The 16,827-nt window shown below is 47.9% G+C and overlaps 1 protein-coding gene across 1 annotated transcript; it reads right to left on the bottom strand.

Moving 5' to 3' along the window:
- Positions 1 to 15,815: 15,815 nt before the first annotated feature.
- Positions 15,816 to 16,217, bottom strand: NHLH1 (nescient helix loop helix 1). The gene has a single exon (XM_004688384.1). The coding sequence runs from the start codon at positions 16,215 to 16,217 to the stop codon at positions 15,816 to 15,818; it is 402 nt and encodes a 133-aa protein (XP_004688441.1).
- Between the last annotated feature and the right edge of the window lie 610 nt (positions 16,218 to 16,827).

Raw genomic sequence — 16,827 nt, 5'->3', positions numbered from 1 at the left:
TCCTAGCAGGCCTAGAGTGAACTGTCCACAAGATACTCTCCTGTGGCACGGACCTCAGAAGGGCCCAAAGAACAGGCAACACAACCTCTGATGCCAGAAATACAAATATTTCTGTAGACTGACCCCACATGAAGCTCAAAATCTGTCAGGCCAGTCACAAATGAAGCGTCAAGTTTAGTAGATATCAGGTATTTGCTGGAATAAGTTTGGCCCCTCTTTTTTCATCTCTGAGAATTAGATTGGAGACTTCCAATGGTATAGATCTAAGCAAGACTCTGGATTACAGAGGGGAGGTCCAAGAGTAAATGACCCATGTCGTAATTCTCTGGGTTGCCCGCCACCCTCTCCCCTAGAATTGAAGCCTACCTGGACCTCACATGCCCTTCACCCAGAGTGAGGAAATGGAGACCAAAATACCCAAGGGCCTGACCTGACTCTTTCAGAGGTAGAAGACACTGGGGTGAGCTCCATGTTGGATTTTCTCAAGGGAGCCAAGCTACGAGACTGAAAGAATACAGGAGCCTGGTGAACAGCAGCATGGGACAGACTGATCTTCTATTACAATGTACCTAGCTTTGAGACATGGGCATGTTCTTAGTTTCTTTAAGCATCAATTCATGTTCTATAAATTAGGCTTATAAAGCACAGAAGGAACACCACCATATGCCCATAGTGGCTCCTGCCAATTCCCAATCAGATGCCCCTTCTCTGTCCTGTGTCTTGGGGATTCCTGATGCTTTCAGAAAGAAAAGGATTGGGACTCCTAGCCAAAAGCGAGGCCCTCCATAAAAGCCCCTTCAACTCAGGAACAGACAGACCAGAGACCTCTCAGGACCCCTGGAAGGTTGACTCTCTGGGCAGGATGCAGAGTTCAAGACGTAGCAGTGAATTCGCCAAAGGGAGGCCCCACAGGCAGGGAAGCACCCAGTTCCCTCACAGATGACTGTTCCCAAGGATGGCCTTCCATGTTTTCCCATGTGAGTGACTAGCAATTTCAGCCACCTCCCCAGGTGACCCCAGGATCTACATCCTGGGCCTGAAGTGCCATCTTCATGCGGTCTGCTGTAAAACCAGGCTAGTTGCATATACCAGAAGAACTCCCCACCCGCACTTTCCTGTTAAGAGCTATTCTCAAGGTTTACAAAGTAATCGTATCACTATCTATACTGTGAGACAACTGGATATTTTTTTCACTTTTAGTGAAAAGGGGAATAAAATAGAAAAATAAGACCTAACTAGTTAAGAACTTTGCCATATCATAGGATCATGCAAGGTGTCTCTTGCTCCCAACCTCTTTGAGATCAAGGACCGACCCTCACTCTTTTCTACAGTAACGATACATGACAGGGGGCCTCCCTAGTGGCACAGGGGGTTAAAGCTTCAGAGTTGAAGCTATCAGTGCCACTGCAGCATGAGTTTGATCCCCAGCCAGGGGGGTGACCCACATGGTGCAGGAGACCTCTCCTGACCCACCCACTGCTCCCCTCAGCAGTGTACTTCGTTAGTCAGCCTGTTCTGCTCCCCACTCTGCCTCTAGTGAATCCTCTCACCCGTGTACCTCTGGCCTGTACCCCAGTTCTTGTATGCATAAATAAATAAATCTTTTTAAAAAGATACATAACAGTTACCAAGTTCGTATTCCTCCCCCCATCTCTGACTTCCTTGTCTGTACCCCCATTTCTCCCCTATCCCAGCCTTTACCACTCCCTGTCTAACTTTTATCAAGAGTGCACTTCCTCAGGTCCCATCCCATTATCACCTATCTAAAAAGCTACCTACAATTAAACCCATGATTCTCAACCTTGACTGCAGATTTTAATCACCTGGGAAGCTTTGAAAACATAGCAATGTCCCAGACCCACCCCAGACTAATTAAAGCAGAAACTTCCTAGGTGTGGTCCAGGTATTGGCCTTTTTAGAATCAGTGATTCTAACACAAAAGTCACTGGATGAGCGCCCTTCCCTCCTTGCTCAGGACCATTCCATCCACTCTGTTCATTCTTGCCTGGATAACTCCACCTCTTCTCTCACCTTTGCCTAAGCAGACTTACTATAAAATACCTTCCTTCACACCTGCCTTTGCTCCAGCCCTGTGTTTCCTTTTCTCTCCCTTCAGCCAAGATTCTTAAAAGAGTGGATCCCTCATTTCTGTCCTCCCCTAGTCCCTTCAGCCCTCCGCCCCCCACAACTAGCCATCCTTCATGGTCTTCCATCTTCCTGGTTTCAACTACTGGTATTCCAGAAATGAGCCTTTGGCCCTTTATTCTTCACCCCAGGGGCTTTCCCACAGCAGAAAGCCACTGTCATTCTCTCGTTTGGCTTCACCATGCTCACCTACAAATGCTCCAAATCCATCAGACTCACTCACATTCCTGGACATCAGACTCACATTCCCAACTTCCTCCTGGACTTGCAACTTACTCTTTCTCTCGGGTCTCTAAATGGAAAGATTTTTTTTCTTCTATTTATTTATTTTTGTGTAGAAGAACTGGGGTACAGGACAGAGGTGCAGGGGGTGAGTGTATTTTCCAGAGACAGAGTGGGGAGCAGAACAGGCCGATCTACTGAAATATACTGCTGAGGGGAGCAGTGGCCAGGGACTGAACTCAGGCCACAGTGGAAGTAGCTGATGTGTGACAGAGCTGAGGCCTAACCCCTAGGCACCAGGGAGGCCTCTAAATGGGATAGATTTAAAGGGAACATGCTATCTTCCTAAGCCTCTCTGTGGCTTATTCAGATTTTCACTTCCAAACTTGTATCATTCCCTTCCAATCTCATTTCCTGTGGCCAACATGATTTTTCTGATTGGGGAGTCAGACTGTTCCTTCCTTTCCCAAAATAGCCCAATGGTTCCCCATTGTCTGTAAGAGAAAGTCAAAGCTTGTCAGTGCTCTGTGTAAGGACTGGGGTCCCTGATTCTCTCACCCCTGCCACGGCCTCATCCCCATTTGTTCCCTGTGTCTTCAAAGTCCAAACATTCAATACATTCAACACATGTTTTCAAGCTACACCCATCTCATTGCCAACTTGGGACTCCATGGCCGCCTCCATCTTCATTTGGTGTTTCCCTGCCTAAAACGCCACCGCCAACTGCTTTGCCTAGAAAGTTCTATTCACCCTTAAAAACTCAGGGCCCTTAAGTCCCAGTGCTATCCCTGCTGAGGCCTGAGTCTGATTCTGGACTAGTGAGCCTATTCATGATTCACACACCTGGAACAGCAGACCTCTCCTGTCCAGCCTCCCGCTGCTCCCCTCAGCAGTGTATTTCAGTAGAGTCACCTGTTCTGCTCCCCACTCTGTCTCTGGTGAATCCTCTCACCTCCTGGCTTGTACCCCAGTTCTTCTTTGCATAAATAAATAATTTTTTTTTAAAAAACAGAATCAGATGTGACCTTCTCTCTGAACCTTCCCCAAACTTTTCCAACAAAGAAGTCAGTAGTCTCCTCCGCCGAAAGCCTTCTTTGTGCTCCCAGAGTGCTTTATTTTAAACATGTGGTAATTTCTTATTTACATACCTGTCTGCCCAGCTAACCTATCGACTTCTGAAACAGAAGAAACTATTTTATCCATATTTCCACACCCAGAACAAAAGCCTTAAGTCATGGAGTATTGGGGGGTATGTTTTCTTCTATGTATTTTATGGTTTCAGGTCTTTTACTACGTCTTTCATCCACTTTGAGTTCATTTTGGTGCATGGTATGAGACAGTGGTTTCATTTTATTCTATTGCATGTGGCAGTCTAATAGTCCCAACACCATTTATTTATTTATTTATTTATTAAAAGATTTATTTATTTGTATCTACAGAACTGGGGTACAGGCCAGAAGCTCAGGGGCGGCGAGAGGCTTCACCAGAGACAGAGTGGGGAGCAAAACAGGCAGATCTACCAAGTACACTGCTGAGGGAAGCAGCGGACGGGTCAGGAGAGGTCTGCCGCGCCATGTGGTCACCTCCGGGGCAGGCGGGAATTGAACTCATGCGGAAGTGGCTTTTAGCTTCTTCTTCTTCTTTTTTCTTTTTTTTAAAGATTTATTTATTTATTTATTCATACAGAAGTGGGGTACAGGCCAGAGATGCGGAGGGTGAGAGGATTCACCAGAGACAGAGTGGGGAGCAGAACAGGCAGATCGACAAAGTACACTGCTGAGGGGAGCAGCGGGCGGTCAGGAGATATCTGCCACACCATGTGGTCACCTCTGGGGCAGGTGGGAATCGAACTCATGTGGAAGTGGCTTTAGCTTCTTAGTGCTGTGCTTTAACCCGCTGCGCCACCAGGGAGGGCCCCCAACACCATTTATTAAAGAGAATTTCTTTGCTCCAGTATATATTCATTCCTTTGCCATAAATTAGTTTCCATATATGTGTGGGTTTATTTCTGGGTTCTCAATTCTATTCTACTGGTTTACATGTCTGTTTTTGTCTCAGTACCATGCTAGTTTAATTATGGCTCTACAATACAGTTTAGAGTCTGGAAGTGTAATACCACCACTTTCTCTTCTTTTCATCAGTATAGCTTTGGCTACTTGGGGTCTTTTGTGGCTCCATATGACTTTCAGTAATGTTTGTTCCATTTCATTCTTGAAGAATGCCATTGAATCTTTTTATTGGGATTTCATTAAATCTGTAAATTGCTTTGGATAGGGTGGCCATTTTGTTTAAAGATCTATTTTTATTTATTTATGCATACAAGAACTGGGGTGTAGGCCAGAGGTGTGGAGAGGGTTAGAGAATTCACCAGACAGAGTGGGGAGCTGAACAGGCAGATCCACAGAAGTACACTGTTGAGGGGAGCAGCGGGGCAAGACAGAAGAGGTGTGCTGCGCCATGTGAGTCAGCTCCTTGGTTGGGAATTTAACTCATGCTTCAGTGGCTGGCAATAGCTTCATAGTGCTGAGACTTTAAACCCTGCACCACGAGGGAGGCCCTTATTTCCTTTCTTGTTGTGATTGTAAATAGGATGGTTTTCTTAATTCTTCTTCAGCTCATTGTTTACATATAGGAAGGAAACCGATTTTTGTGTATGGACTTTGTAACCTGCCACTTTGCTGAACTGGTATGTTGTTTTAATTTCTTTTCTGTGGAGTTTCAAGGTTCTCTATGTATATGATTATGTCATCTGCAAATAATGATAACTTTACTTCTTTCCCAATTTGGATTCCTTTTATATCTATTGTATTCTATTGCCTGATTGCTCTATGTTGAACAGTAGCGGTAAGCTGGACATCCCTAGTTTTGTACCAGCTCTTAGTGGAAAGATTTTCAGCTTTTCTCCATTAAGAATAATGGTAGATGTGTGTCATACATGGCTTTGTTAAGCTACGTTCCATTTATCACACACTCTCTGAAGGTTTCATCATAAATACATGTTGAATCTTATTAAATGCTTTCTTGGTATCTATTGATGTGATCATATGATTTGTATCTTTCTTTTTGTTGATGTGATGGCAATTCACTACACTGAATGATTTTTGGATGTTGAACCATCCCTGTATCCCTAGTATAAATTCCCCCCTAGTGGTGACATATAATCCTTTTACTGCATCATTGGGTTCAGTTTGCTAAGATTTTGTTGAAGATTCTTTCATCTGCATTTATTAAGGAGATCTGTCTGTAGTTTTCTTTTGCTGTTGTTGTCTTTGTTTGGTTTTGGTACTAGAGTGATGTTGACCTCATAAAATGTGTTTAGAAGCACACTTTAATTTTTCATGTAATGTTGTAAAACACAAATGCTGACTTGGCATATATTCATATGTAAACTCTTCTCTCACACCGACAATTCAACAGATTGGGAATTCCAGAAGAACTGCTATCATCATTCTATGGAACATACTGTGTATTTCAAAAGTTTATTCTAGTGCATTTCTTCTTTTGTACTCTAAAACATCTTCATTGTGTTGTTTGATGAGCTAGAGCCACAGAAAGGTGGCAGTGCCCAAGGTCACATTGTGTGGTGGTGCCTGCAGGTAGCACACTGGCCTTGCCTGGGCAGCAGAAGCACTTTGGAACCTGGAGGGACCTTGAGCCAGGAGCAGCAAGGCAACCCCTAGTGTCGCCATTTTGCCCTTCCAGTTCTGCTGTGCCTCTTTTAGCATCTCATGTTTCCTGGAAATCTGTGTGTTCCTTGGCTATACTTAACTCACTGCAGTACCTACCTCCATTGCCACATAGTATGTTCTTTCCCCCTGTATCTTGTTCTTTCTCTGCATGTCTCTGTCCAAATTTTCATCTTCTCTTGGGACAGCAATTACATTAGATTAAGGCCCACTTTACTCCAATGTGACCTCATCTTTAATTACATCTGCACAGACCCTCTTTCTAAATAAGATCACATTTACTGGGGTTTAGGGTCCTGACATATCTCTTGGGGACACAATTTAACCCATAATGTGAGCAATGAACACAAAAATATATAAATTTAAAATACCGTTTATAATAGCATCAAAAAATATAAAATACTTAAGGATAGATCAAAAAAGATGTGCATTGAAAAAGCACAAAACATTGCTCAGATAAATTGAAAAAGAGATGAATTAGTCGAAAGATATTCTTCATTCATGGATTGGAAAACTCAATATTGTAGAGACTTTAATTCTAAAGATGAATTGGTTTGTTGAAAACAATCCACAGGAGCCATATTTTAAATAGAAATTGATGCTGGCTCTAAGCATTAAGTGGAAAAATAAAGGATCTAGAACAGCCAAACTTTATTTCAGTTAAAAAAATTATATAAATTTGAGGTTTATTATAAAACTATTGTCTCTATATAAAAAGACAATATAGTTCAGGCATTAGATCAAGGGGATAAACAGATGAAGGGAACAGAATATGGAGTTCATAAATTGATCCAAATATGGTCAATTAATCTTTGATATATGTGCAAAAGAAATGCAGAGAAAGGATAATTTCCAATGTAAAACAGTTGGGGATCTATGCAGCAAATAAAAAAAAAGGAGTAAGAAAGGGCAGGTGTGAAAAGAATATAGACTTATAGGTGGTTAGAAACAGTATATGTTGATAATGATTTTTGGGGAAAAATTTGCAAATGTCTATCAAAATATCAAATGTACATTCTCTTTAATACATCAGTTGCATTTCTAAAAATCTACCCTCCAAAGATATTCACATAAGCATACAAATAAATACGTGCAATGATATATGCTACATTGCAGTATAATTAATAACAAAAGACTGGAATTAACCTAAATATCCATCAGCAGGAGGATGGTGATGTGAATTATAATACATACACACTCTACACAGGAATTTAAAAAGCAAACTACACATCTGAGGCGCACAGCAGGGAGGGGGAGAAAGGGGGGGTCAAAGCAGGAGGGAAGAGCACAAGGGATGGTGGGTCACAGATGTTGTGGTAGATGTGTGGGGCTATACCTGAGGGGGGAAATCAAATAGTCTATAAAAATGAACAATGGTGTAAGAAACTTTAAAAAATTTCATTAACAAATAAAATAATAAATAAAAATTAAAAGTGAAGTTAGTTTGTATGTACAGATATAAAAGGATACAATGTATTGTTGGCAAAATAGTAAGTAGCAATACATATTAAGTTCCATAAAGTTTAACAGTAAACATGCAATATAATTTTAAATGTATAATTTTTAATGTATGTATAAAGTGTAAAGTCTGGAAGAATATAGACAAAGTGGTTATTATGGATTACTTTCAGGGAGGGATGTATAAATTGGTACATAAGGGTTACACTTTCACCTCAAGTCCACCTACTTCAAGATTCTTGAATTTGTTACAAGTAGCATGTTACTTTGTTAATTTTTTAAATTGTTGGAAATGGTTCACCCATGGCTTCCACTGGAGTAAACAAATCTGACAGCTTCTGGAATGAAATAACATATGAGAACAGTTATGAACAAGTACTTGTTCTTTAAGCCAACGGTAACAGTAACAAGCGCATGTGGGAAACACTCAGCAAACCCATGTGGAAGATGAGGACAGGGCTGTGTTCTAGGAGGCCTCTGCTCCCTGGCTGTGCGCTGCATGCGTTGGGTAAAGGGAAGTCCTTTAGGGAAGTCCTTTATCTCTGGACCAGCTTGGCCCCGGCCATAATGGAGATGAAAAAAGCAGGGCAGCACAGGTGCAAATCCAGAAACAGGTCCCTGTCACTGTTAGAAGGTAAAATGAGTGGATGTTGATGAGGTGCGAGTGAGAGCGAAAGAACACTGGTGGTGCTGATGACTTCCTGTGGAGGACAACAGGGAAAAGTAGGGCTGAGGGGAGGAGAGGGAGGAGGCCGGTTTGGGGTGTGTGGGGGTGGAGAGGCCCAACTCTTTAGCTACATTCTCAGAGAGCTTGCCTCCTTCTGGATGGTTCCATGGAAAGTTTCCTTGGCAACTCTTACTCTTGTTCAACTTGTCCTTGATCGGCACCCCTCTTCTGCCATCCCTGTCACCACTCACCCACTGAGTTTCTCCTCCTAGTGACCAATTTTGGAAGATGGTGTGACTGCCACACACCAGACACCTAGACTTTCTCCTCTAGCCTACCACATTTCTTTCTTAATTTTCAAGGTTTTTTTTGTTTTTTCTGTAGACTTCTTTCTTTAGGTCACTTCAGTTTGCAATACTGTATATGATTTAGGGAAGTAGGGTCACACCTCTTTAGATGTATGTTTCCAAAGCACCCAGGATACTCTACCATGTCCACTGGGTCTCTTTCCTTTCTGTTCTCCAACCTTTATTCCCCACAGCTGGCAGCCTCATTTGTGCAGTCATTTCCAGGATTTGTTTTGGATTAGTTTTATCTATTCTTTTGATTTGTTTCTTTATATTCCACCTACGAGTGAAGCCATCTATTATATATCTTTCTTTTCTGATTTATTGCACTTAGCATCATCCTTTCCGGTTCTATCCATGTTGTTGCAAATGACAATATTTCATATTTCTTTGTTGCTGAGTAGTATTTCCATTGTGTATGTGTGTGTGTATACCACATCTTATTTATCCACTCATCTGTCATTAGTTACAGAAGTTATTTCAATAAGTTAGCTCTTGTCAGCCTACCACATTTATTGATTACTATGGAACCTATCATTTATAGTTTTTCTAAATCTGTTTCTCCTCTCCAAGCTACTGCCACTGCCCAAATACAGGCTTTTATCTTTTCTTAGCTGACTGCAGGACAGTCCTGCAATATTTCCAAAATGTAACATTTTGGAAATAATTGCAATATTTCCAAAATGTAAATTGGACAGTGTTTATCTACTAGTTTCCTGTCAGTATGCAAACTACACGCTCCCTACCATGACATCTGAGGCTTCTCCAGGCCCTTCTCCAGCAATCTCCAACACTCCAGCCCCTTGCCAGCGTGCTTCTCATACACTCTCCTTACAAATTCTCATAGCACCTTCTATTGATACCTGGGATAATACTCTGAGACTGTGGGCAGGAGCGTTCTCTCAGGAGTCCTGGGGACACCTGCAAGAACTGAGAGAAGCTGGATCAAGCAGAGAGATGCTGAAATGTGTGTCATTGCAGCAGATGCCTCTGGTAATCCCCAGGGGATCGCATGCTGGGACAGCCCTGTAGGCTTCTCCCTGGACAGTCTGTGACCCCACACTCACCCGCTGCAGCAGGCTGCCCTGAGGTGGAGCACAGAGCAGCAAATAGTTTTCTTTCTGCAAAGCCAATTCCTGGAGACACTCAGCTGAGTCAGCATTCCTGTAGCTGGGAGGCATGTGCTCTGGCCCCATCAAAGGGGACATTAGGGGGCCCCATAGAGTTCTCTGCAAGCACATTTGCAGGAGCAGAAACCCCTTTTGGTCTTCAAGGGTCAATTGGGTTTTGTCTGCCTCCTCTCACCAACACGCCTTGAGTTCATCCTTCCTCTAGTCCTGCTTCTATCCTTTCATCTGCAATCCCTGTCAGGGAATTGCACTGTTTCCATGTCTGTCTCCCCACACTCTGTCCCCAGTAGATGGTGAGGACTGGGTCTGTATTATAGAATCTAGAACAGCTCCTGACACACATGAGCTATTTGATTCACATGTAGCACAGCGAATAAAATGGGGTTGGGGCATGGAGGAGCTGGCTGCAGGAGAAGAGTGGGTGTAAATGTCTGCAGGGAGGTGGTGGTGGAGAGGCTCTGCTCTTAAGGCCATCCTGCTCCCTTAATTTATTGGAAACCAAGCTGGAGGGGTCCCACTTAGGACACCCGCTGATCCCAGGTTGGAGCAGAGCAAGACTCTGACTTCAGAATGTCCAAAGTGGAGCAGAAGTCAGCAAAACACTGTCATAAGTGCCATGAGGCTGGTGGGGCCAGAAAGCAGGGGTGAAGTCTAGCAGGAGGAGCAGAGAGAGGGGAGAGGAAAGAAATAGCTTCTGGCCTCTGACCTTCAGCTGTCACTCAGATTCCCACATTAAAAATAGGATACAAAGCGAGAACACTGAGGCAGACTCATACAAAACCACAAGGACAGGCAAACAGACTCAAATGGATCACATATGTTCACACAAAACACAAGACACACTCACACATAGACATAAACGTGTGTGCACACAAACACAGACACATACCACACAGGCCCACATACAGGCACACACTCCACAGTGACACAGTCACGTGCATGCACACAGCACACAAACAATGGCACAGTGACACTCCAAACACGGATACATATATCACACACAAAACCAATGAGAGGAACAGGAACACAGATGAGGAAAAAGGGATGTAAAAATCATAGACCACTAACATACTGTAGATGAAAGCTCCATGAATTCCAATCTCCACTTGTCCCTGGTCAGCAGTCAACCCCCACTGAACTTACAGAAACCTCTGCAAAGTTCAGCATTCTGGAAAGCAGATGCTCTTCTGGTGACCCCAGCCTGGGCTCTGCTGTCTCAGAGCTGCAGAAGGAAGGACGAGGCTGTGTTTGTTCTTGGCCAGCAGGGGGCAGCATCCAACCAGCGATGCAGGTGCAGACCAGGGGAGGGAGAGGAGGGAACGGCAGGAGGCGAAGCCAGTCTCCCTCGGGTTCTGTCTCTTCAGTCTCTTCTTGGCAGTGGCAGCGTCTCCAACTTCAGGACAGCAGACTTCATCATTTGACTCGGCCCAACTTTCCGGAGAAGGTCAAGCTAAGATGTCCCCACAGTCCCTGTCCTTCCCAACTCTATCAGATGGTCGGGGCTCCTGACTGAAGCTCAGGTACCCACCTGAGGGGCTAGATTCCAGGCCTTTGGGAGGTTCCAACATCCTCCCTGGTTCAGGGACAATCAAGGTAGCGGGCACTCAGGTCTGGATGTCAGGCCCCTCGAATGTCCTGGCCTGGCACCTTCCACAGTGCCCAGAAGCCCAGGTGGGCCCTGCTGTTTACTGGCCCTGAGGTGCCACTGAGTGAGCCCTCACTGCCGAGGCCCCCCCAGCACACCCTCTAATCATGACACCCTGTGAGGCAGGTCCTCCTGTTCCACAGATGAGGCCCAGGGAGGGCACGTGGTTTGCTCATGAGTGAAGGTGACTTGGGCTGGGACGCAGGGCTTCTGGCCGCCTGCCAAGGGAGGCTTTCTCTCCTCTCTCTAGCACAATCTGTCACACCATCGCCCCCTCCTCCCTCCCCCCCTTCACTTTGTGAAGAGATATTTGAGGGCTGTGATTGAGTCTTTAACTTCTCTCTCCTGCCCTCCATCCTCACCCAGTGAGATTTCAGTTGTTCAGGAAAGGACATGAAACAAGAAGCAGAAAGATTCTGAAAGATTCTGAGAGAATGGGCGGGGGGGGGCCAGTGTAAAGGCCCTTCCAGGTAGAGAAGGCTGAGAAACAGGCACCCACTTGGGATGGAGAAGGAAAGAGGTGGGTGGGATGCAGGAGAGGAACCCCGGTGCTCAGACCCGAGAGGAGCAGGCTGGGCCTCCATTGTATGGGTACAAAGGGCCAGATGCCTGGCAGCCTCCACTGTGTGTGAGTGTGTGAGTGTGTGTGTGCCCGTGCACACATGTGTAGAACACAAGTGACTGAAGCTGCCTTCCAACCCCTCCCCCCACGCCTGGCACCCTGCTGTCACAGGCTGGGGGTGCTGAGAAACAGGGCAGAGTGGAGCAGTTATTACAGACAGGACCTGTGGTCAGAGCCCACGATGGGGTGGACGAAGGCCCCAACAGCTGGAAGGGGCCTAGAGGAAGGGACTAGAGATGGAAGGGGGGAGGGGGGTGAGGTCCAGAATCTCACTCATCCCAGAACCCTAGCCACCCCTCCCCCGACCACCATGCTGATTTGGAGGGTGTGAAGTGAGGCCTTAGTTGGTCTCCCCATTCTAACACTGCCTCCCTCCTCTGCCTGCTGGCCCCAACTTTCACCCTCCCCTCGGCCCCACAGGGATGTCCATCTCCCTGACAGCCTCCTCTCCCTGTGCTGGTCCCCTCTCCCTCCCACCACTTCCTTCTCCTGTCCTGTGGAGCGGAGGCAGCAGCGAGGCCAATTGATTATCTGAAGAAATTCGGAGCTAGCAGCAGAACAGCTGCCCTCTCGAAGCTCCCTGGCCCCCAGAGACCCCTGAGGGGAGGGCCCAGTAACCCCTTCTGCTTTCTGCAGGGCAAAGTGACAGGGAGCTCAGAGGACCATGGTGCTGCACAGGAGACAAAGCCAGGAAAGGAAGTGCAGGGCCCACCCCCAGTCCTCTTTCCCCAGCGTCTCTGTGGGCAGTTGTCAACCTGCCTTTAAAGCAAAGGTGCTGGAGTCACTATGATTCCCGCTCCCTTCCACCAGGTCCTCAGGTGGTCACAGCCTCAGGTCAGTGCTCCTTCTTACCAGGCTTTGGACAGAAGACACTCATTCTAACTCCTAAGGAGACAGGAAGTCAGACCCTCTGTGGGAGTGACCCCCAATCCTGAGGAAACACATGTGAGAGACTGCTGATGGCTCAGCCGCCCTCCCCCCACAGTGACCTTCTGTCTCCTCTGACTACCTTAAGTTCAGAAGGGCTCTTGAGTTTACCTGGCCAGTATCCCATCTGGGTGGGAACGAGCTCCCCATGTCCTCCCTCCTGGCCTCCTCTTGAGGAAGGTGCCTCTGTCCACAGACAGCCCCAAGTGTTGCCAAGCTTTCCTTGGAGTTAAAACCTGTTGTATAACATCTACCTGCTGTTCCTGGTGTTGCCTGGGTCTTGACTTCTTTTGTCAGTGTTTGAAGATGGGCATCAAGTGCCTCAGACCCACATCTGGAAAGACATCCTCAGCTTTTCAAGAGTCCTGCTTTCTCCAGACCTTGTGCCTTTGCAGCCATATAACTGAATCCTCGAGTTTATCAATGTTCCTGTTAAAAACAAATGGGCTCTGGCCCTTCCTGGTGGCACAGCGGGTTAAGGCACTGCACTAAGAAGCTTAAGCCACTTCCACATGAGTTCGATCCCCATCTGCCCCGGAGGTGACCACATGGCGTGGCAGACTTCTCCTGACCCGCCCGCTGCCCTCAGCAGTGTACTTCGTTGATCTGTCTGTTCTGCACCCCACTCTGTCCCTGGTGAATCCTCTCACCCTCCGCGTCTCTGGCCTGTACCCCAGTTCTGTATGAATAAATAAATCTTAAAAACAAAAAACAAAAAAACAAATGGGCTCTATAAGACTGCCACCTGTTAGGCCAGCTCCCTCCAGGGAGGCAGAGGGTACTAGCTGCTGGTTCAAACCTGGGTTTGACCTTCATTCAGATCTGCTACCAACCAGTCACGTGACCCTGGGCAAGACTTCTGCAGTTTCCTTCTTCATAAATTGTCTGGGCCCCCTCGGGTTCCCTGTGGTGTTCTTTTTTATTGTTTTACCTACTCTTCAGGTAGCTCCGAGCCCCCCCCACTGTGTTCTCCCTAGTACTCTAAGGTTGGAGAACAAAAATAGGCCAAGAATTGAATTTGCAAGGAATTCTGACCCAGCTTGGGGACAGTAACAGTGAAGGCAATGGTGCATGCCGCAGCTTTCCCCAGCTGTGTGGGCTGTGGACGTGTGCTTAACCTGGGTTCCACTGGCACATTCAGCTTTCTCAGGCCCACTGAGAGCAGGGGCAGATGCACAACACCAGGGGCTCTTTGAGTACAAGACAGACTGGGCACATGGGCTTCAGATGGAACGATCTGGGCCCAGCATGTCACTGCTTTCCTCGGGAACCGCCTTCTCTTGGTCTTCATTTCCCTGCCTCCTGAACCCCAGGCCCCCACATGTGTACTTCCCAAGGCCAGGACTCTGGAGGCAGCCCTCCGACAGCAGCGGGCTTCCCAGTCCACTAGAGTGAACCACAGTCAGGCCTCATGCTGGAAAGAGGTCACTTTAATTTCTCTTTTTATCAAGAAATGCAACAGGAGAGGTCACATAAAGGACATGGGGTACAGACCCCGGGGGCCTGCTCTTGAAGGTTATGGGGAGAGCTGGAGAGAGAAGACACACGGGACTGGGGTGGGATTGTCTGAGGGTGGAGGGAACTGAGGAGAGACATCTGGGCACCCTGGTGCTGGGGGGCAGGAGGCACCATCCCCAAGACTAGGGTGTCAGACCAGAGAGATCTGAGGAGGGGATGTGGGTGTGAGGAGCAGAGGGGACCCCACACATACCTGGAGTTGCAGAAGAAGCAAGAAAGGGAAAGGAATAGCCAGGGAGGAAGCAAGAGAGGCCTGGCTGAAGCTGCCAGGAGCCTCCACTCAACCCCAAAGTGCACAACTTGGCAATAAATAGTCATATTTATAAATAAATAAGTAAATAAATAGTGAATAAATAAATAAATACGTAAATAAATAATATCCTTGTAGAACTAGGAGTTTGGTGTGAGGGGGAGGGACGTGGGACGTGCAGTGGACCCAGTTCTTCCACACAGGTCCTGGGTCCCTCACCCAACCCCTGAGCACCAGCCACATGCATAGGTGGGGCCAGGAACGTGGGGGTGGGGTGGCACAGAGGGCTTTGAACTGCCTTGCTGAAGGCAGCTTAAGGAAGGGGGAAAATGTCAGCCCGGGGGCCAGGAGGGCAGAGCATCTCCAGAGGGCAGTAACAGGGTATCTCCTGCCTCTGAAGGAGGAACTACGTGGGGTTAGCCCATGTCCTGGGGTGGAGACGCAGATGTGAGAATTGGACCCCCACTGCCTGGATTTTCTGCTGATTTCCTGGACTGGGTTTGGGGGAATCACCCCTACCCTGTGACCTAGGTGTACCTTTCTCTAGCTGCACACAAGGAGGAAGGAAACTAGGAAGGTAAAGGTAGGAGGGTGCAGGAAGGGGCCAGAGAGCTCCAGTAAATTCCAAAGCCTGCATGTTCTCCAAGGAACAAAGAGGACAACAGGGAGGTTCTCATGATTCCCAGCTACTGAGCCCCACCCTCTCACCCCCCCAGAAGCAGGGTCACCGTGCCCCTGCTGGTCACTAGTAGGGCCCCCCCCAGCAGGCTAGTCTGACATCTCCAGGAAGAAGCCCACCCCACGCTCAGCGACCCCTCCTGTTATGACACCCACTCTCCACCCTGTTAGGAGAAGTTGGAACAGCTAAAAAGAAGATGACAGAGGTTGGGCATGGGGTCTCAGAGTTTGGACACAAGGGGGGAAAGGCAGCCGCCCATAACAGCACTGGGGGTACACCAGGGGTGGCCAGCTTAATAAATTCAGCAAGGGCTGTCCATTGCACCCCCCAGCAAATGTTTCTGGGCCCTGCCACCCAGTAGGAGTGCTGATGAGAACTGCCCTCAGGGCTGGGGTTGGAGCACTGGGCTGGGCACTCTGTGGCTGGGCGGCAGGTTTGGGCTTCACAGAGAGATGCCTGCAGGTGAGGGGGGTGGTGGAAGAGACCCTGGTGAGGCAGAGGGGCCTGGAGGTAGGGCGCTTAGACGTCCAGCACGTGGTTCAGGTAGGAGATGTAGCAAATGGCCAGGCGCAGGATCTCGATCTTGGAGAGTTTCTTGTCCGGGGGCAACGTGGGCAGCAGCTTGCGCAACTCTGCGAAGGCCAGGTTAAAGGCCTCCACGCGGATGCGCTCACGCGTGGCGTGTGCCGTGCGGTACTTGGCCGTGGCCCTGCGCCTGCGCCTCCGCTCCTCCCGGCTCAGGTGGGCCAGGTCTCTTCGGCCAGGCTCTCCTGGCTCCAGGACACGTGCTGGGCCTCCGCCAGCACTCCCGGGCCCAGCCCCATCAGGGCCCGCCCCACCCCCACAGTCACTGAAGCCTGATTCCGTCTCAGAGTGGGTGGGGGGCAGGTCCAGCTCCATGGTGTCCGAGTTGAGCATCATGATGGAAGCCCCTTGCCCTGTAAGGTCAGGACCCCCTCCCCACCCCTCCCTCTGGGAGCCAGAAAGCTGGTTGTGGGAGGGGCAGGAAGGGACTGGGGTGGTGGGGTCTGCCACGGAGTGCAGGGAGTCAGAGCCACTTCAGGGTTCCATGGTCAGGGTTCCTTTGGGAGCCTGGAAGAGAGAAGGGGACATTGACAGGAAGGAAGAAGGGGACATCCTGGAATTGGGGAGGGCAGAGGAAGGTTTGAGATAGGCTGGGAGGGCCAAGGTACTGTAAGTGTGGAGCAGAGGGCAGAAGGTGGGGAGGTGGAGAGGTGTGTGGGGAGACAGGGAGGTGGAGAGTATAAAGGAGAAGGAGGAAAATGACAAGTGGGAAGAGACCCCAGGAAATGAGCTGCAGGAAAGGAATGGAGCCAATGAGCAGGACTGCCAGTTACACACAGGTACACAGAGGCTTGGAGGCCTAAGTGAAAGACCCACAACAGTGGGGGTGGAGGGGGCATGATTACTTCAGACTTCCCTTGATTTCTTAGATATGGCACCAAAAACTCGGGCAACAAATACAAAAATAGATGAAAGATACCGAACTTAAACACTCTTGTGCATCAAA

The sequence above is a fragment of the Condylura cristata genome, unplaced genomic scaffold (genome assembly GCF_000260355.1).
Source record: "Condylura cristata isolate star-nosed mole 26May11 unplaced genomic scaffold, ConCri1.0 scaffold00024, whole genome shotgun sequence".
NCBI classification, from domain to species: domain Eukaryota; kingdom Metazoa; phylum Chordata; class Mammalia; order Eulipotyphla; family Talpidae; genus Condylura; species Condylura cristata.
The sequence above is the reverse complement of the archived record's forward strand: the minus strand, read 5'-3'. Positions and strand labels throughout refer to the sequence as shown.

Bases quoted from the DNA above. Each gene is read 5' to 3' on its own strand.
- NHLH1 (XM_004688384.1), bottom strand. From the start codon at position 16,217: ATGATGCTCAACTCGGACACCATGGAGCTGGACCTGCCCCCCACCCAC.